Here is a 21183-nt window from a genome sequence, read left to right as displayed (position 1 = left end):
GAACTGCCCTTCTGCTTGTCTGAAGACTCTGAACATAAAGTGGGAAAATTTAACATGCGCGGAATTTTGGAGATTTATAAACGTTTTTTGATTAAAATGATTTTTGAAATTGTCATAATTCTTCATTTTGATTATTAAGATTGAAAATCAATAGAAAGAGTTATTGAGTTTGTCTATTATCAATTATTTTGGTTATTCAGTAAAAAAATCTCTATGAAATTAAAGGTATTTTGTTCGATCAATCCCTCCCCTTGCTTTCCATTAATGAAGATTTTTCACAAAATGATTCACGATGGATAAATTCAGAACCACTTCTATTGATTTTACACATCATAAGAAGTAATTATGCCAATTTCAAGAACTATGTCAGCTAAAAAGCCGATTTATAAATAAAAGAAACAAAAAGGAAAGCCTTGGACGAAAGCCAACGTATAAAAATCACCGGCTATGAAGGCAGGCAGCTAGGGAGGCATCCTATGCATTCTACCTCCTCCAACCAAGGAAGAAACTAGGGTTTGATGGGTTTGTAGGCATATTTTTTGTTATCATTAACCCTTAAATCCCATTATTTTATGAATGGTCTGTGATTAATTATATATAATCACCAGTCACACAAAGATTCCAACTAATTAAATACGCATTAACAATAAGAAGAAAAATAAATCATAAATTAGAGCTCGACAGCTAAAAGATGTGCTGGTAAGATACCATCATTGTTGAGTACTAAATTTGAAGCAAATAATTATTTAACGTATCCATCAGATGCATGGTTTTTTTTAATCATATAGGGTCCAATCCTTCTCAAATTTCAATTTTTAAGGAGGGCGGTTTGTTCATAAATTGCTGTCTTTCGTGCATGAAAAATTTGTTTATTAATTTTTGCTCATAAAATAATATGCAGATAGAGATTTGAACTGTCAACTTGAGATTATTAAATTAATTATAATTTAATTAATATAAAAAACAAGGTGCAGGAGGCCCAATAATCCTCGAAGTGGCACGTTTCTGGCGTGATTAGTTGTTAATTAAGCATCAATATTCTCATATTTCTTGCTTGCATGTACGGCTGAGACAATTCAAACTCATAAGGATAAAATAAAAAGTAAAATGAATAGTATTATAATTGACTTTTTAGTATAAAAATGTGATTTTTCATTAAAGTGAAAGTACTGTAAGTGTTTCGTTAAAATTTCCAATAATCTATTAGACTTTTTGATCTGTATTTATAGTTTCTTTTCAGATCAATCTAATTCTATATAGTTGTTTCCTTGTATAGTGCCAAAAAAAAAAGTAAATAAATAAATTTGAAGGCAAGTTTGAAGAAATCAAATTATTTTTAACAAGGATTTGTTATGTACACACATAAACATTAGACTTGGACCTATTAAAAATATCAAAAACTAATTTGACATGTATCGATGCATGGGAAAATTCAAATGGGACCTTTAATAATACTTTACTAGCATATGGTCACACACAAAGTGTGTGTGGAATTTTTTTATTTTTGTTTTTGAAATAGAAGGAGAGTGGAAGAGAGTGACAGAGAATGTGAGAGTGAGAATTTGTTTTTAATTTTTTAATTAGAGATATATTAGGATTACATGTAGGTGAGACTTTGAAAAGAAAAAAAAATTTGGTTTTGTGAAATTACATTTCTACCCATATTTCTTATTCATGTTATATTTTAATTAGAGTGTTAAACTTGTAATTTCATAGGATTTTGGTTGATAATGAGTGCTTTATTAATAAGTAGAGATTAGTGCTTGCAACTACAATTTAGTTGTTGACTTTGCAGCAAAGAATACACGAAAAACCATCTTTAAATGAAACTTCAATGTTGTATTTTTTGAAGGTCTTGTTCACTTGGTATCATAAAAATAAACTGATTGTTAATTATTTAGTAATGCATATTTTTGTAGCTTTCTTTACTTATTATGTAATCATATTTGCAATATTGATAATTAGTGTGGATTTTAAATTTGTTTTAGTTTTAGTTATTGCTTTTTAACATCAATATATTGAAATTATTTTTAGAAGATCATCTTAAAAAGGTCCTTTATAAATTTACAATAAAATTTCTGAAATCTCGGAGAAAGCTCTTGCTACCTGCAATACGTGCGTGTGTGTGTGCGCGCGCTCGCACGCGCGCTTGGAAAATCTTACAAAGAAGAGTAAAAAGAAAACACTAAAAAGCAAAAGTAATTTTGTTTCTTGTTTTCCAACATAGTATATATAATAGTGTATATTTATACCCTTTGTGTTGAAATTAAACAGGGATTATTCTTCATAGTTTATGAAATGGAGTGAGGGCCAGGGCAGGGCAGGGCCTTGTCAAAGAAGGCATAAAATTTGCAGGCTTTTTGTTTGTTCATATTTGAAGTGATAAACGTGCATGCCTAACCCTTTCTACTCTCTACTTTCTGCAGGGGGAGCATACGGCCATATATTCTTTTTTTACCCTAAAATACAAAAACCCTAATCAAGTTAATTTGCATGCTTTCGTACGTCTACCAAATCACGTCGGCTTCTAACAATGATGATATTAATTTTATAAAGTAATAGTGATATAAGTTGATAGCTAGCTTTTAACCGCAGTTGTGCTTGTTGCTAAAACAATTTATCCGTCTTTTACATTCGAATTCAGTAAAGTATAGGATTTTAAATGCAATTTATCATCGATATTTATTAATTTTCTTACATCTCATTAATATAGGGTGAAATTTGCGGGGCTTTTGAGGAGAAAGTTCTTACGATAAAAAGTGCACGTAAATCAATAGAAGTAGTCCCTAAGTTTTTCCACTGTCATAATTCTTATGATTTTTGGAATTATCACAATTCTTCATTTTGATTATTAAGATTGAAAATCAATAGAAGTAGTCCCTAAGTTTTTCCACTATCATAATTCTACTTCCCTAAGTTTTTCCACTGTCATAATTCTTATGATTTTTGGAATTGTCATAATTCTTTATTTTGATTGTTAAGATTGAAAATCAATAGAAGTAGTCCCTAAGTTTTTCCACTATCATAATTCTTATGATTTTTGGAATTGTCATAATTCTTCATTTTGATTATTAAGATTGAAAATCAATAGGAATTGTCATAATTCTTCATTTTGATTATTAAGATTGAAAATCAATAGAAGTAGTCTCTAAGTTTTTCCACTGTCATAATTCTTATGATTTTTGGAATTGTCATAATTCTTCATTTTGATTGTTAAGATTGAAAATCAATAAAAGTAATTCATAAGTTTTTCCATTGTCAATCATTTTGGTTATTCAATAAAAAAATCTCCGTGAAATTAAAGGTATTTTGTCCGATCAATTCCTCCCCTTGCTTTTCCATTAGTGAAGATTTTTCACAAAATGATTCACGGTGGATAAATTCAAAACCACTTAATTTTCAACATCATGAGAAGTAATTATGCCAGTTCCAAGAATTGTGTCAGCTAAAAAGCCGATGTATAAATAAAAGAAACAAAAAGGAAAGCCTTTGACGAAAGCCAACATATAAAAATCACCGGCTATGAAAGCAGGCAGCTAGGGAGGCATCCTATGCATTCTACCTCCTCCAACCAAGGAACAAACTAGGGTTTGATGGGTTTGTAGGCATATTTTTTGTTATCATTAACCCTTAAATCCCGTTATTTTATGAACGGTCTGTGATTAATTATATATAATCACCAATCACACAAAGATTCCAACTAATTAAATATGCATTAACAATAAAAAGAAAAATAAACCATAATTTAGAGCTCGACAGCTACAAGATGTGCTGGTAAGATACCATCATTGTTGAGTACTAAATTTGAAGCAAATAATTATTTAACATATCCATCAGATGCATAATTTGGTTTTTTTAATCATATAGGTTCCAATCCTTCTCAAACTTCAATCTTTAAGGAGGGCGGTTTGTTCATAAATTGCTGTCTTTCGTGCATGAAAAATTTGTTTATTAATTTTTGCTCATAAAATAATATGCAGATAGAAATTTGAACTGTCAACTTGAGATTATTAAATTAATTATAATTTAATTAATATAAAAAAACAAGGTGCAGGAGGCCCAATAATCCTCGAAGTGGCACGTTTCTGGCGTGATTAGTTGTTAATTAAGCATCAATATTCTCATATTTCTTGCTTGCATGTACGGCTGAGACAATTCAAACTTAAGTTGTTCAAAGAATAAATTTTAGGTATAATCTTAAGCTAAACTAATGAAAAATATTTGAAAACTTTGAGTTTTAACCATAAGAACAAAATAAAGGGTAAAGTGAATAATATTATGATTGACTTTTTAATGTAAAAATGTGATTTTTCGTTAAAGTGAACAGTACTGTGAGTTTTTCGTTAAAGTTCACAATAATCTATTAGACTTTTTGATCTGTATTTATAGTTTCTTTTCAGATCACTCTAATTCTATATAGTTGTTTCCTTGTACAGTGCCAAAAAAAAAAGAGTAAATAAATAAATTTGAAGGCAAGTTTGAAGAAATCAAATTATTTTTAACAAGGATTTGTTACGTACACACATAAACATTAGACTTGGACCTATTAAAAATATCAAAAACTAATTTGACATGTATCGATGCATGGGAAGATTCAAATGGGACCTTTAATAATACTTTATTAGCATATGGGTACACATAAAGTGTGTGTGTGAAATTTTTTTATTTTTGTTTTTGAAATAGAAGGAGAGTGGAAGAGAGTTATAGAGAATGTGAGAGTGGGAATATTTTTTTTTTGAATTAGAGATATGTTAGGATTATATGTAGGTGAGACTTTGAAAAAAAACAAAAAATATTTGGTTGTGTGAAATTACATTTCTGCCCATATTTCTTATTCATGTTATATTTTAATTAGAGGGTTAAACTTATAATTTCATAGGATTTTGGTTGATAATGAGTGTTTGATTAATTAGTAGAGATTAGTGCTTACAACTACAATTTAATTGCTGACTTTGCAGCAAAGAATAAACGAAAAACCATCTTTAAATGAAACTTCAATGTTGTATTTTTTGAAGGTTTTGTTCACTTGGTATCATAAAAATAAACTGATTGTTGATTATTTAGTAATGCATATTTTTGTAGCTTTCTTTACTTATTATGCAATCATATTTGCAATATTGATAATTAGCGTGGATTTTAAATTTGTTTTAGTTTTAGTTATTGCTTTTTAACATAAATATACTAAAATTATTTTTAGAAGACCATCTTAAAAAGGCCCCTTATAAATTTACAATAAAATTTCTGAAATCTCAGAGAAAGCTCTGGCTACCTGCAATACGCATGTCTATATATATATATATAAATAAATAAATGTGCTTGGAAAATCTTAGCAAGAAAAGTAAAAAGAAAACACTAAAAAGCAAAAGTAATTTTGTTTCTTGTTTTCCAACATAGTATATATATAATAGTGTATATTTATACCCTTTGTGTTGAAATTAAACATGGATTATTCTTCATAGTTTATGAAATGGAGTGAGGGCCAGGGCAGGGCAGGGCCTTGTCAAAGAAAGCATAAAATTTGCAGGCTTTTTGTTTGTTCATATTTGAAGTGATAAACGTGCATGCCTAACCTTTCTACTTTCTACTTTCCGCAGGGGGAGCATACAGTCATATTTTCTTAATTTACCCTAAAATACAAAACCCTAATCAAGTTAATTTGCATGCTTTCGTACGTCTACCATATCACGTCGGCTTCTAACAATGATGATATTAATTTTATAAAGTCATAGTGATATAAGTTGATAGCCAGCTTTTAACCGCAGTTGTGCTTGTTGCTAAAATAATTTACCCGTCTTTTACACTCGAATTCAGTAAAGTAGAGGATTTTAAATGCAGTTTATCATCGATATTTATTAATTTTCTTACATCTCGTTAATATAGGGTGAAATTTATGAGACTTTTGAGAAGAAAATTCTTACGAAAAAAAAATGCACGTAAATCCAAAAAATTGAATAAATTCTCTTCCCCCTGAACGAGTTGGATTTACAGTTTGGTTTGGACAGATCTTTTGAGTTTTTGAAAGGGCAAAAATTGAATTCAATTTGAAAGGCTAGTGGCAAACACACAACTCAGTGAAAGATGTTGCACACTGACATTCTTGTCTCCGATTCTTGATCACTCAATTGGCATAACTGCAACTCACCGAGCAAGTGATAAACGGTGAATAAACTTATTGGTGTTGAAGGAGGCGAAGGAGGGGGCGGGGGGAATATATTAGATTTGTGTGGTAAATTGTCACGGTGAATAAACTTATTGGTGTTGGAGGAGGCGGAGGAGGGGGCGGGGGGAATATATTAGATTTGTGTGCGGAGATCACTGCTCTTCTCTCTTTGATCTAGAAACCCTCGCGATCGAACCTACAATAAGAATGTCGTTGTGCTTGCTGGCATCCCAAATCAATGGCACACTGCCATATTAGAAAGTTAAAATCCATGGCACCACCTGATTGACTTGAAATACTACCACCGTAACAACTCAGGCGGGAGGTTTTAGTTTTTACCATGAAGATGGAGATTGGAGAATAAGATAATACTTTGTCAGTTGCAGCCCAAGATACGAGAGTTTGCCTTTGGAAAGCAAAACATAATACAACAAATAGGTCCAACAAATTGAACAAAATCGTACACATTCGGCTCAGCAAGCTCTGCCTACCATCACATGGAGTGTGCAAGTTGAGCGAACGCTTTACCATATGCCTTTGCCACCATTGCTTTGTGATGGTTTTTGGAAGTATATTTTCTACATTAAAGCAGCACAAAATTATACCAGAAACCAAATCCACACGATTGCAAGATGTTCTTTCAGAAGCTCCTCAGAGATGCTAATCTTCGGGAGGCTCATAAGCGCGCAGAATTTAGCCTACGTAGGCCTTGTGTATGATTGATATCGTATAGAGAATCAAAATGTTGAAAAAAATCTGATATTCACCAAGTGACATGCTCAAAAGACGGGGAAAAGTCACTTGGAAGTGTGTCTAACACTTTCTTCAACCCGAGCAAATGCATCTGTGAGCACATCAATCGTCCAATCCTTTAAATCCTCCTGCGAAAAACATGTGAACAAACATTCTTTAACTGCTCAAAAGCAGAACATAAGAGAAGCACAAGCATATGCACAAAACACGGAAGCTTTTTCGTTCGAGAAAGTGGAATATAAATTTCTGACTAATGTTCTTTAAGAGAATTCCATTAAAATGAAAACGTTTAAGATCTATGATTTTCTACATTCTACAGCAGTGTAAGACCCTTCCCCTGTGAGCAATGAACCAAATTATGAAACAAAAAGCACCGAAGTAAAATGTCACAGAGATTGCCCGTGCATTATACTTTCTAAAGCATTTAAGCATAGCAAGGTCGCAAAAGAAAACTTTATGCTGGTTGGAAGCTATTAAGGCTGAGAAACATGATACAACTTAAACTCCTTAGATCAAGAGGCAAAGATATGGTTCAGAACTTGCGAAAAGGTCAGCATGCTATTTTTTATCAGCAGTAACCTAAACATTCAGCAAATTAGTCACCAGTGCAGACCTACACATGTAAATATCCAAGTGCTAAATGGCCAATTGAAAGGCAAAAAATAAAAATCAAAGATGTGGTTGTTTAAGCATTCACGTATGTTAGAAAAACCAGCGGTAACCTAACATTCATGTACATTAGAAAAACGAGCGGTAACCTAACATTCATGTAAATTAGAAAAACCATGGTTAACGTAACATTCATGTGCAGTAGAAAACCCAGCAGTATCCTAACATTCACGTGCATTAGAAAAACCAACAGCAACCTAACATTAATGTGCATTAGAAAAACCAGCAGTAACCTAACATTCGTGTACATAAGTAGACCCGCTAAAACTATGACTCAAATTCTGTAAATGGCAGCTTGGGGGGAAATTTCGTGTTCAGCTGGTGCCATTGGTTTTACAACTTGAGATGCTATACCATTTTTAGTGGCATATTACCAAAATAAAACTGCAATTTAGTGTAGGAAAGCAAGACTGATCCTACCCTATTATTCAATGATCAGAACAACTGATATGTAGCACCGTTTAAGAGTAAAAAGTAATTTGTGCCTCACCATGCCTAATGGTTCTCCAGTTCTTAAGCGTGCATTTGGACGAGCAAGCTTGGATTCAAACGGAGTCCTCGGTCTTACTTCGCGAATTTCTTCCCATTCCTCTCGGGAGAGCATCCTAACAGTGCCCTGCCCAGCAGGAGCATTCTTTATTTTGCGTTCAATCAATTCTTGTGACCTCGAGTCGTCGTACTGCCAGCATGAAAGACCAGTTACATTAATCACTAAATATAATTAACCAAAGAAATCCAAAATGTTCTCTAATCAAACGAGGTAAGCTATTCTGTTTATTGCCAGGAAGACAAAAAATAAAACCTTTACATAAAAGCTCTGTACTTTCAACAAGGTCTAAACCATTTACTTATTTCATCTTCCTCTCGAAAATTAAACACAAAAAACTTACTTCAAGAAGACAGCAATGTTGAACTTCCAAAAACCGCAACAAATTATAAAGCGCAAGGAAATTTTTTCTAGCAATACACAAGCAGGATCAATAGGCAGAAGAGTGTGCAAAACAATGAAACACAGCTCCGGTAATCATGAATTTCCAAATTTTCAACAAGATGCAGATTCTAGTCGGAGATTACGATACAGCAACAACATTTAGGAAACAGAGAGCTAATAAACAAATGTGGTTGTGGAAACAATGACAGAAAAATATATTCAATTTTACTTACCATCATAAGGAGCTTGGCGAAGAGGGCAATGCCAACGGCGGTGAGAATCTGGGGCATGGTGGCTGTGTCGAGGTAGGCCATCGACTCTGGAACCTCGACGAAAACCGATTGCTTATCTTTCTTTGAGCTTCTCCTCCTCCTCATTTTCCCCAGCTCAGCAATCTTCGTCTTCAAGCTTTCGCTCGGCGCATCGAAAGTATGCAGCAGCCTCTGCCTCCCAATTGAAACCAGAACTCTCTGCCTCACCCAATTCATACCTGCCGGCTCGTATCACTTTCCCGTGCAGCAACAGTTCAAAGAACAAAGCTTCAAAGCAAATTTCACATTTCTCATTTAAGACATTACAAAATTATAAACCATCCCCTTCAAGAAACGAAGGGACACAAAAATCCATTGAAAAATAAATAAAAGAAAATTACCCATTAAATATACGATTCGAAATTGCATAACCCATTAAACAATTTGGAAAAAAGAGATTATACCTGATGCTGATTAGATAGGAAAATTACAGAGCACCCATGGCTTTTTCTACAGAATTCAAGGAGGGTTTGTTGTTTGCAAGGCAGTAATGGAGGTTACGAGTTCAAGAAGCTTTGGGGAGGAAGAAGGAAGAAGGAAACCCAGCAGCAGCCAACGCAGGTGAGAATTTGGACCTGAAAAGGTACAGGCCATTTGGGTTCATTGGGTTTTTATGAATTGGGCTTCAAAGTTTAAAACTTTACAAAATAGTCCAGGCCAATCTCTCCCCCTCTCTCCCCCTCTCTCTCCCTCTCTCCCTCTCCTCTTTTCCTCTCTTGGTCAGATGTCTTTGTGTTGCTCTCATCTCATGCCTCCATTGCCATAGCTGAGTGGCTCACCATTTGGGCATCAGGAAAAAAATGGGGTTATTTTCTCATGGACATCTCTTTGCATTTCATCTGAGCAATCGAATTGGTATTGCAAAAGCAAGACTTTTGATTCACATCGAATACTGCACCACCACCTCGCAGCAATCAGAGACGTTCAAACATGACGATGACGAAACAGTGAGAGAAATCTCCACCGTCCTCAGAAACCACAGCGACTGGCACTTCGTTCTCAACTCATCGGACCTCCCCAGGAAGCTGAACCCACATGTGGTCCGAGCCGTTTTGCAGCAGAACCACCAGGTTGGTGACCCAAAACGCCTCCTTAGTTTCTTCCTATGGACCGATACCCACCTGGGTTTTCCCCAAAATTTGCATTCCTTTTCGATTCTTGCTATTGTTCTGTGCAATTCCAAGATGTTTGAGCAGGCTAATGCTGTGTTAGATAGAATGGTTAAGACCCGAAAACCAGTTTTCAAAGTTTTGGATTCTGTTGTTAGTTGTTTTAGAGACGGTGAGTGTGGTGGGTCTGATAAGATTGTTTTTGAGTTTCTGATTAGAGCTTTTAAGGCGGCGTGGCGGTTGAATGAGGCTGCTGATGTTTTTCTGGGACTTAGGAAAGTTGGGCTTTTGCCAAGATTGGATTGCTGCAATTCTCTGTTGAATGATTTGTTGAAGTGTAATAGAATGGAGTTGTTTTGGAAGGTGTATGATGGGATGTTAGAGGCGAACATGAAACCTGATTTTTACACTTATTACAATGTGATCCATGCGCATTGTAGGGCAGGGAATGCCGGGCAGGGAAAGAGGTTTCTGTTAGAGATGGAGGAGAAGGGTGGTAATCCAGATTTAAGTACCTATAATGTGGTGATTGGTGGTTTGTGTAGGGCTGGGGATGTCGATGAAGCCTTAGCGGTAAAGAAGTCTTTGGTGGAGAAGGGATTGGTCCCGGATAGGTATACTTATTCGGCACTTGTTGACGGGTTGTGCAGAACGAAGAGACCAGAAGAAACAAAATTGGTTTTGAAATACATGTATGATAAAGGTTTGAGTCCCGACAGCACCTGCTACACTGCTTTGATTGATGGGTTGATGAAAGAAGGTTACTTGGAAGAGGCTTTGAGGATCAAAGATGAGACAATTGCTCGAGGCTTTAAGTTGTGCGATGCCACATGTAATGCAATTTTTGCTGGGATGTGTAAAGTTGGTAGGATGGAGAAGGCAGAAGTTCTCCTGAATGAGATGAATGTTATGGGCACTAGACCTAATGCCCAGACATACAAGTTTTTAATTGACGGGTATTGTCGAGAGCAAAATATGGTCAAGGCTTGTGAGTTACTTAATGAGATGAAGAAGAGGAACTTTGCACCCGGTTTGTTCACTTATGGAGCGATAATCAATGGCCTAAGCCGGTGTGGAGATATGGAAGGGGCTAATCAACTTCTGAAGGAAATGATTACCAGAGGTTTGAAACCAGGTGCCGTTATCTACACAACTGTAATTAGAGGTCACGTCCAGGAAGGAAAATTTGAAGAGGCAATAAAAGTATTAAAAGGAATGACCAAAAAGGGAGTCATGCCTGATGCATTTTGCTACAATTCTCTTATAATTGGCCTCTGTAAAGCCAGGAAAATGGATGAAGCCAGGATTTACTTCGTGGAAATGGTTGACAGAGGATTAAAGCCTAATGCGTATACTTATGGGGCTTTTATTCATGGATACTGTAAGGAGGGGCAAATGCAACTTGCAAATACGTATTTCCAGGAGATGTTGGGTTGTGGTATAGCTCCTAATGATGTTATCTATACAGCCCTGATTGACGGGCACTGCAAAGACGGTAACTTAACCGAAGCATATTCTACGTTTAGATGTATGCTTGGACGAGGGGTGCTCCCAGATATCAAAACTTATAGTGTCATTATTCATGGTCTCTCAAAGAATGGAAAAATTCAAGAAGCAATGGGGATTTTCTCCGAGCTCCTCGGCAAGGATCTGGTTCCAGATGTTTTTACTTACAGCTCTCTCATATCTGGCTTTTGTAAGCAGGGAAATGTGGATAAGGCTTTCCAACTTCTTGAACAGATGTGCCGGAGAGGCGTTGATCCAAACATTGTTACTTATAATGCCTTGATTAATGGATTGTGTAAGTCAGGTGACACTGATAGAGCCAGAGAACTGTTTGATGGAATCTCCAGAAAGGGTTTGTCTCCTAATGCTGTGACTTATGCTACAATGATGGACGGATATAGCAAATCCGGAAAATTAACCGAGGCATTTCAGTTATTAGATGAGATGCTTCTACGTGGGATCCCTACAGATAGTTTCATCTACTGCATCCTAATTGATGGGTGCTGCAAGGCAGGTGACATGGAGAGGGCTGTGTCTTTATTTCAGGACATAGTGGGGAAGGGCATTGCGGCCACTTCTCCTTTCAATGCATTGATTGATGGCTTCTGCAAATTGGGGAGGATGGTGGAAGCTAACCGGTTGTTGGAAGATATGGTGGATAAGCATGTTACCCCAAATCATGTCACCTACACGATTCTGATTGTTTCCCTCTGCAAAGAGGGGTTGATGAGGGAATCAGAACAGCTCTTTCTGGAAATGCAGAAAAGGAATCTGACGCCAAATATTTTAACATATACTTCACTTTTACACGGATACAATAGCACGGGAAGCAGATATAAGATGTTTGCTCTTTTTGATGAGATGGTGACGAGGGGACTCAAGCCTGATGAAGTTACATATCGTATGATGGTTGATGCTTATTGCAAAGAAGGTGATTTGGTAAAATGTTTAAAGCTGGTGGATGAAACTTTGGTCAATGGTGCAATCTCCAACAGTGCAGTGGTTGATGCACTGACAAGTACTCTATTCCGAAGGGAAGAATTTTCTGAGATAATTAAGTCACTTGATGAAATGGTAGAACATGGATTTATGCTCAGTCTTGCAACATGCAGCACATTAGTTCGTGGATTTCACAAATTAGGGAATGCGGAAAAAACAGCAAGGATTTTTGAGAGCATGCTTAGGTTTGGATGGGTTTCACATTCCACCAGTTTAGATGACTTAATTCATGAGGACCAAAGTGAGGTTAGCTCCGGAATATGTTGAAAGCAAGGAAAGATGGCAATCTAGTTGATCGAGACAGAATTTCTGGTTCTCTTCCTATTCATTGCTCCCTCAACCAAATTCAAATGCTGGCCTGAGGGTGGAGTTCGCAAGTTGTGGTATGGAAAAGCTTGGTTTTGCCAATGTGGAGCTTCCTCATTCTTAACCAGTGATTGTGTTCTCCTTAAAGCAAAGGGGTGGATTCAATGCTTAGAAAGGTAAACTTTTACCTGTGCACCTTAATAGTTAACTGCAGAATTGCTTGGAAAAGTTTATTGGTTTAATTTTAACCTCTTGACAACTTTATGGAACTTTCTTTTTTGGTTTGAAACAGACATTGATGTAAAGAGAACGGGAAAGGGACAACAGTGGCAGGATATGAAGTAGTCAGTACACTCGAAGGTTGGTGTGGTGGGTTAATCCAGATGATATGAAGATGGGTGATAAAAGCAAGACCAGGAAACAATGCCGTGAGGTGGTCGTACAGGTAACAGACCTAAGCTAATGTGGTAACTAGCAATTTTGCTTGTGAAAGAAGCAACTTGGTTTGCTGATATTTTCATGCTGGAAGATTTCTGCTTCTTCGTGCTCATGTGTTTAGAACTTAGTTCTCCTCTTAATGATGGCTGCTATTATGTAGCAAGTGCCCTTGTATCGTTCAGATGAAGGCAGATTAGATACGAAAGAAAATATTTTTGAGTCAATGTAAAGAGGATCTATTTTGAACATTCTACTTTCTTGTATCTCAAGTCAGATTTGATAAACGACTAACTTACGTCTTACTCATGATGCATCTCAGCTGTTTACGTATTAAATTTTAATTACCGTATGCAAATTCTCAAATGATACAGCAGTCTGAAGTGTTTCTGGACAGATTGAGTTCAACAAAGTGCTTCTAAATTGCTTTTATGCTTTTTATTACTAAAACTCTTCTCAGTAATGAGAGTTTATGTGATGTTTTATGTTTATCATAGGTTGCATTTTCTGCTCAGATTATTTGATTTATAAACCATCACCAGTATTGTTAAAGATTTATCTTCCTAACATTTGATATGGACAATTTAGTTTAAACAGTTAACTTTGAACCTTGGGGGCTCCAAGAGCTCACATCAACGGGAAGGTTTGGCACCTCGAAGTCGGCTCTTCGCCACCCAGGGCTGTAGTATGTTCCAAGGGTCTGGATTGTTCGCTCATTAAATTGGTACGTGAGCTGCATTCAGAATGTCGTGAGACAGTTCGGTTCATATCCAGTGTGGGCGTAAGAGCATTGCGAGGACCTTTCCCTAGTACGAGAGTATCGGGAAGGACGCATCTTTGGTGTACCAGTTATCGTGCCCACGGTACAAGCTGGGTAGACAAGTGCAGAGCGCTAAAGTAGTGAAAGTGGGTAGTAATGAGTTAGATTTAAGATATGTGAAACGAGTAATGAGTTAAAATTAAGATACATAAAATGGTTTTATAACGAGAAAGAGAAAGCTAAAACGCTCAGTTCCAATCAACATTTCTTTAAAAAACTGATCATCTACATACAACAACAAAATAACTTTTGCTAAAACCTCCTAACATTCTATTTTTATACACAAATTATAGAGAACAAAATAGTACATAAACAGATACAAACCAAATCAAACTGCCTCTATATACCTCAACCCATAAAACTAAACTGATCCTACATTTCGAAGAGGTAAAACGGTCTCACATTTTCGATTAGTTCTCGTGTTAAGTATGCGAAAAATTTCGGTTTTAGAACATCATCTGCCGGAGTTTGTTAAAAGAGCCAGCATCCCATTGTCTTTCGAGGCAGATTCTGATACAAGCTCACTTGGTGTTTTACCTTCTCTGTCAGTGGCTCGAGGATCAGCTCCCCTGCAATTGAATTAAACGATACGAGCATTTAATAAAAGCACTTGTATAAGAAGCAGTTTTCCGCAGAAGTGCTTCATACAGAAGCAACCCCAAATGAGTCCCAAATGCACAAAGGCTTACCTCGTAAGAAGCAACTTTGCAATAGCAATGTTCCCTCTGATAACGCAATAATGCAGCGGTGTTTGACCTTTTAAATCAGTAGCGTTTACGTGCGCACCATACTGTAAAAGTAGCTCTACCATGCCAATATCGGCACTTTGGCAAGCTAGGTGAAGCAGGGAACAGTCCTCAGCGCTGTCTTTTGCGGGCTGAATTTCACTTCTAGTGACAGAATTTAAGTTACTCGACGAAGGCTTGTCTTCGGAATGATCTGCAAAGCGACCATTCGGTATCACGTAATTTCTGTTCAACCAATTGCATTTCATTTTTCAGATTATAAGAGCATACCATCTAATGCTTGCACTGATCTAGCATTAACATCTGCTTCATAACCAATAATATAGCGGTAAACTGCTTTCTTGTCATTCGCTCGGACGCTTTTGCACAACTGTTGCCCCGTTACGTGGAGCTTCTGATTGTTTTTTGTACGACGAACAAAAAGTTTTTCTGCATACTGCAAGTAGAGAGAAATCTCAGAGATTCGGAACAACAAATCCTATTGAAATTATACAGTTGAAACAAAAAGGAGTGAGCAGACTATTTAGAAGAATACCTTTGCATGAATATACCTCTCTTTTGTCGAAATAAGATCGTCATAACATGGCTTTATCATAAGAAACGGCTCATTTCTATCAGCACTGGAGAAACTACATCGCACGAACTAACGAGTTATTAGCACAACAAGAACATCAGTTCCAATCATATAGATTTACGGAGTACTTAATTACCCTATAGGCATGTTATCAGCCTGCAAAGAACTTGAATACAACATCTCCTCCCAAATCGAGTTTACGAAAGTATTTCCCAGTGATTGAAACAAGGTTAAGACAGAAGGTTCCCATACTTTCACATCAAGTGTCAGTGACCGAACCTGCATCAATGCGTTAATAAACAAACGGAGACATCCATAAACATTTCACAGAATAAATCTTAAACTAGACAACTTGCCTTTGATACATGTACACCGAGATTACGATGGACACCAGAGCATTCGATGCAAATAAGAATCCCAAGGTTCAAAGATGCCCAATCTGGTTCAGGTGCACCACAATCTGCACATTTTTCATTACCAGACACTCTTCTCAGTAAGTCAATCAGTTTCTCACTTTTCGGTTTGAACTTGTGCGGCTGCAAACTTTTAGACATTCGGAGATAATTACAAGCTGTGATCTTAGGTGAGAGCTCCGGAATAGCTGTCTGCTCATCATCAGGAGCGCTTTCTAATGAACTACCCTCGTTTCCAGAGAATTGATCGTCGCTTCCTGTAGGGCTAGTCGAGAGACGCTGCCAAACAATCGATAATCTTTTCAACAACTATAGATTCAAAGGTTTCATGTTTTAAAGAATGCAGATTCTGAACAATTACCCTCTCAGATGTCTGGAAACTCAATAGTGAAGCAATTACTCCAGTGATTTTCTCAATCCAATCCATTTGATCGAGTGCATTCTCTGCCTGCATCGCCGAAAAAATTTAGAATCAACTGCCATATGTTTAAGGCGTCAAATTTGGTAAGAATCCAACATTACCCTCTCCCAAGAACTTTTTGAAACGAATACCTGCAAAGTGTAGATTTTTATTGGTGATATAATTCTGAAGCAGAACCTTAAGTCTGTCTGGTCTGCATCAACCTTTATCGTTGATGTCAGCAAGTTCACAGTGTGGCGTGCAACGGATTTTTCATCATGTACACCGCCATGGTAGTGAGATGAAAGCCATCGACTCAAAATCCCGGAGCCATTTTCAGAGTAATTATTCTTCTGTGGAGAAGATTGACTCCCATACTGAAACAGTATGATTAACATCAAGTAAGCAGTGGGAGACACAAAACAAGGTTTATACAACGTATCCTCCGGCAAATGACTTACAGATGGCCGAGTCAATGGTTTGCGATAGTAGTACAGCATCCCTCGACTATCAAGGATGAAATACCTTCGCTTCCAGTCACCTCTCAAGTTGGAGGAACGTTTTGATAGATATCCTTGCCGAATGGTTTGTACCTGAAAGCATATTCATACCTACAGGGATGCAACTTCAAACTGTGCCAAAACTAAAAGAAATCTGAAATATATCTGCAACTGCAAGTACCTTCCCCTTTGCAGCAGATTGCATCACTTCCTCGATCACTTTATGTGATTTCCGAGAGAGAGGCTGTGGACCATCTCCACTGGGGGAACCATGGATACTGCTCAAGGACTGTGTACTTTCCCGATCAATCTGCCTTTTGTACTCTAGTATCCTTTCATTAAGAGATATCTGTTCCTGTTTGCAACTTTCTCTTGTCTGTTGTGCATAAGCCAAAACCTACAACGGAAAACAGCAAAAACTCTTACAGTTAACAATAACAGATATTAACTTGACAGTGAAACCATAAAGTTTCCGAAGAGAACTTTGATGCTGTTTATAATCACAAACCTGATGGATATACGGTTCCATTGCATGCAGTAACTCATAACTCTGCAAATGGAAGGGACAATATCATAAGCAGTGTAGACCTTTGCGATGCACAAATTATCAGTAGGGTGGTGTAATATACGTGTTTGAAGTAACGGAGATGAGCATCCATCATGCCACTAACAGCTTCCGAAAACTCAAACCTCTTTTTGGCCTCGATAACAGATAGAACGGTAACCTGGATACATAAGTAAACTATGTTGAAAGCCTAACTTCTTCTGCATTGCATTTTATTTGAACCAAATTGTCGTTGTGAAACTTATCTTACCAGGTTGAAGCGGGCTTGCTCAAACGAGGATCTTGCATTCTGCAGTTCCTGGAATGTCTCTCTACCAAGTTAGATTTGAATGGTCACCCATGGAAAACTATCTTAATTCAACCTATACAACAGACCGAATAGTATTTGAATTTGGAGGTGAACCATTTTGGATATACCTCCTCTATACTAGCAGCTATATCCATCCTCGTACTCTTCCTCAACGACAGAAACTTCTCACGTGCCTGTGCAGTGTGCACAGAATACACATTACCCTTATAAGTCTAACAAAAACACATATGCTTGCTGCACAAGAAACCTATTTTGATTGAAGAAAAATATTGTATTCTGCAAACTTCGACGCCCAATGCGAATGTATGAAATTGTCAGAACAGAAAACCACCTGATCATATACAAGTGAAGTCTTGTCAAAACGCTTTCGGGCTTCCTGCACCAATAAGATACTTTAGCGAAAAAAAGTTGGACAATGAGAGGGATGAAAGGGAATACAACAGAACACAGTTCATAATATCGAAATCAATGCCATGTAAACCGGAGCAACTACTGTAAGTATAGTGCATACGTAAACAAGTCTACTTAACCTTTCGCCGGACATTGTACCTTGACATCATGGAGGTCAACATGGACAATGTGCATCAGCTTATCATTTAGCATGTGCTCTAACTGAGACCAACATGAAGATTTCAACACAGAAATCATATATAAGCATCATGAGATGAAGAAACGGTTAAGGTTGAAAAAATATGATCATATCGACAAATATTGTTCAGATTATGATTTTGTTGAGGACACGGGAACAGATTACTACCTGTGAACGAAAAACTTCCTTGTACGTCGCGATTTCTCTCAATGCAGTTGTGAATCTGGTCATAACATGGCCTGAGAAAATTAATGCGGAATTTATAAGTACAGACAGAAACTAGGCAGAGATGAACACAATCATACAAAGACATACCTCCTAAATCTGAAAAAATAAGATCATTATGCCCTCCCCCAAAAGTTTCGAGGGCAGTTATAAAAGCGATTTCACCATCATACGCTTCTCCAAGCCCTTCTCTGAAAAATTAAATTGCATAAAAATTATAAGACACAAATAACAGCTGCTGAGGATTATAAAACCACAAAAAGAACTCCACAATTCCGTCTATTTTTCTTAAGAAGTTGTAAACTCCGTGGCTTGAATGGGGGAGATTGAGTGGGGAAGTTTTGGTTTAATTCTTCATATGAAGAGGGTTTAGTTTTCCTCTGTGCATTCATGTGTTTGTCGAGTAATCTGTTTATTCTCGGATGCTAAAAAGCTTAAAGATTTGATGTTTCGACGCCACAACAACGACACAACTGCCAAAGAAAGCTGTTCAATGAGAAAATGTTGTCATTATTCAGACAGAAGGCAAAAGGAGATAGAGAGGCTTCTCATCGTACGTATGCTTTCGACATCCTTTGTAAAACTTATAACATCTTCCCCTGAGTGACTCTGCACTTTCCTCCAACCCTTGTATCTGTTTCCAATATAGCATACATCAATAAGCAAACATCAAAACTTCAAGTGTCCAGATTGTGCAGAGTAACGAATATCGAATAAACAACAAATGCAGGGAAAAGTAGTAACTTTCTTCACCCCAAGTAATTTTAACGACATGGGTTCGAATACAATGACAGCATCAAGGCTGCATTAGCTATCTTTAACGATCTATATTACGCCGAAAATGTTTCACTATATGCGATGCGTTTATTTGAAAAGAAAATCAACCAAACTGGCAAACTCTAATAGAAGCAAAAATGTCACACCATTGTTAACCATAATTCATAAATTCAGAAGAAAAAAAAAAAATGTGAAATTTGTAAACTATGACGATAAAATCAGCCTACCAAAACAAACAAGTTGATCTGAGCTTTCAATGGCATAATGTTAGCATACAAAGATAATGACAATATATATAAGCATATAAAAATTTAGAAAATGAAGAAACCTGTTGGCGGAACATAGGCGAATCATCGAGCTTTGCGAAATGCATATTTGGAAGGATACAGAGATCGCCTTGAATTTCTGCACACAGAGAAGAGAGAGAGAGAGAGAGAGTTATGGTGGTAATGAGGTCGGCAAAAGCTTCTCTTGTTTTTTTGGTCGACGAAAAAAGCTTCTTGTTTTCCTTTTTTTTCTTGGAAAGGAGAGGGGGTGGGGTGGGGGATCGAAAGTGCAGCAAGTTTGTGGAGGACGAAGGTGTCTGCGATTTTTCATGGCTGTCACTAAAAATTAAATTACATGTCACTAAATCTCACCCCGCCTTTTTTTCCTTTTATACTCTCTCCTCTCTCCCTCTCTCTCTCTCTCAATTTCGTTGTGTGATATTTTGGACCAGTTCCCACCACAACGCAACGCTTTAGGTTCCGCAAATCTTGTTTTTGTTCACCAAACAATTGACACTTACAACCATACTTCTCACTACAAAAGTTTTTATGATTGTCAGTAAGGCCTCATTAGATTGTGATCAGTTAAATTAGACTTGAGTTCAGTGTAAATAATATTATTTGTTCAAAAAAAGAAGAAAAATACTCAAGTTCAATTCGTTGTTTGTTATGTCAAAATGTGAGATGACGGACATGATGAGTTATAAATCCACAATATAGTAGATTATATAACCTATCATTATACATGTGTTGCACCTGCCTTACAAGTCTTTGCCGATTCAATCTTATCCTTAATGCCCAATTCAATTTAAACCACCAAACACGCCTAAATGTCAGAATTTGCATTTATACAAACAATATTGGAGGAATAAAGATTCAACACCAAACGTCAGGTGCGTGAATAAACACTCAAACTACTTAAGTTATAAGCCTCTTGCAGAGTTCATAATTACCAACTCTAGCTTTCCAATATTTAATAGGATAATCCCCCTCCCGAAAATTATTAAAAAATAATAAATTTGATAGTGGATAGGGTTTATGAAATTCTCCAACATAAATCTTGCAAGATAGTTTCGAGATTTGAGCAGCCGATCAATCAGCCCCTACAACTTTTTTTCCAGCAATTGATGACATTGATAGGAACCTCACTCTCTGTGACACGAGTGTTTGTTGCCACTTGCCAGTATTAAGTAGTCATGCTGTGAGATCTGGTAACCAAGTTTCTCTAGAGATGGATATTTCCCCGACAAACCCGAACCCGTCCCGAACACAGCGGGTTCGGGCAGACCCACAGAGAAGGCCACAGTCGCATGCATCTTCAATGATCGAAATAATCTAAAACCCAAAAACTCATCAGAACAACAACCAGCGCTTTCACTGTAAAATTTTGAGTTCCGTTGTTATATTTTTCATCATTTGACAGCAAAAAAGAAAGTTGCATCTGTTGAATAAGAAGAGTATCCAAGATAACTCTAATGATCCCAAGAAGAAGAAAATAGAGCACACTCTTAAAGAAAGCTCACAAAACAAACTAATTAGCAAAGCTTTTCTTATTTAGCTCTAGGCTTTGTTTCTCCTTGGATGATGTACAATGCTTGGGGACTTGAGTATTTATAGCAAACCAAATGAAAGCTACACCACACACTTAATTAAACTAAGATTTCCAACTACCACACAAAACACATTAATTGCACCTAATTATGTTGTTTTCCATACAACCTTACCTAACTTTGCAATTGTAAGCAATTACATCATCAAACTAGATATGGACTTGGGCTTTAGATTGGGTTGTGGATTACTTATTGTTTTGGGTTGACAT

At 36.8% G+C, this 21183-nt stretch overlaps 3 protein-coding genes across 3 annotated transcripts; 1 reads left to right on the top strand and 2 right to left on the bottom strand.

The window, feature by feature from the left end:
• Positions 1-6509: 6509 nt before the first annotated feature.
• LOC137713748 (uncharacterized) lies at positions 6510-9407 on the bottom strand. The gene is made up of 4 exons (XM_068453095.1): positions 9229-9407; positions 8747-9052; positions 8073-8261; positions 6510-7041 (listed from the first exon to the last, which is right to left on the bottom strand). The coding sequence occupies exons 2-4, from the start codon at positions 8999-9001 to the stop codon at positions 6958-6960; spliced, it is 528 nt and encodes a 175-aa protein (XP_068309196.1). The 5' UTR covers positions 9002-9052; positions 9229-9407; the 3' UTR covers positions 6510-6957.
• Positions 9408-9535: 128 nt separating this feature from the next.
• On the top strand, positions 9536-12848 carry LOC137713135 (pentatricopeptide repeat-containing protein At5g61990, mitochondrial-like). The gene has a single exon (XM_068452394.1). The coding sequence runs from the start codon at positions 9625-9627 to the stop codon at positions 12703-12705; it is 3081 nt and encodes a 1026-aa protein (XP_068308495.1). The 5' UTR covers positions 9536-9624; the 3' UTR covers positions 12706-12848.
• A 1605-nt stretch (positions 12849-14453) lies between these two features.
• Positions 14454-19471, bottom strand: LOC137713988 (ADP-ribosylation factor GTPase-activating protein AGD3-like). The gene is made up of 20 exons (XM_068453350.1): positions 19427-19471; positions 18879-18955; positions 18412-18512; positions 18265-18335; positions 18057-18119; positions 17839-17883; positions 17615-17680; positions 17448-17495; positions 17262-17357; positions 17141-17182; positions 16814-17029; positions 16594-16725; positions 16285-16509; positions 16094-16180; positions 15676-16011; positions 15456-15598; positions 15281-15374; positions 15016-15181; positions 14689-14938; positions 14454-14568 (listed from the first exon to the last, which is right to left on the bottom strand). Exons 1-20 carry the CDS (start codon positions 19469-19471, stop codon positions 14454-14456), a joined length of 2418 nt encoding a protein of 805 aa, XP_068309451.1.
• Between the last annotated feature and the right edge of the window lie 1712 nt (positions 19472-21183).

Source organism: Pyrus communis, chromosome 13 (assembly GCF_963583255.1).
Source record: "Pyrus communis chromosome 13, drPyrComm1.1, whole genome shotgun sequence".
NCBI classification, from domain to species: Eukaryota; Viridiplantae; Streptophyta; class Magnoliopsida; order Rosales; family Rosaceae; genus Pyrus; species Pyrus communis.
Note: the sequence above shows the minus strand (reverse complement) of the source record. Positions and strands in the feature narration are given on the sequence as shown.

Coding starts and splice junctions, on each gene's coding strand:
- LOC137713748 (XM_068453095.1), bottom strand. CDS start 9,001: ATGAATTGGGTGAGGCAGAGAGTTCTGGTTTCAATTGGGAGGCAGAGG. Junction 8,262..8,746: donor TCGCCAAGCTCCTTATGATG/GTAAGTAAAATT, acceptor TCATGCTGGCAG/TACGACGACTCGAGGTCACA. Junction 7,042..8,072: donor CTGGAGAACCATTAGGCATG/GTGAGGCACAAA, acceptor TGTTTTTCGCAG/GAGGATTTAAAGGATTGGAC.
- LOC137713135 (XM_068452394.1), top strand. CDS start 9,625: ATGGGGTTATTTTCTCATGGACATCTCTTTGCATTTCATCTGAGCAAT.
- LOC137713988 (XM_068453350.1), bottom strand. CDS start 19,471: ATGCATTTCGCAAAGCTCGATGATTCGCCTATGTTCCGCCAACAG. Junction 17,884..18,056: donor TTGACCTCCATGATGTCAAG/GTACAATGTCCG, acceptor TTATTGGTGCAG/GAAGCCCGAAAGCGTTTTGA. Junction 15,375..15,455: donor GCTGATAACATGCCTATAGG/GTAATTAAGTAC, acceptor CGTGCGATGTAG/TTTCTCCAGTGCTGATAGAA.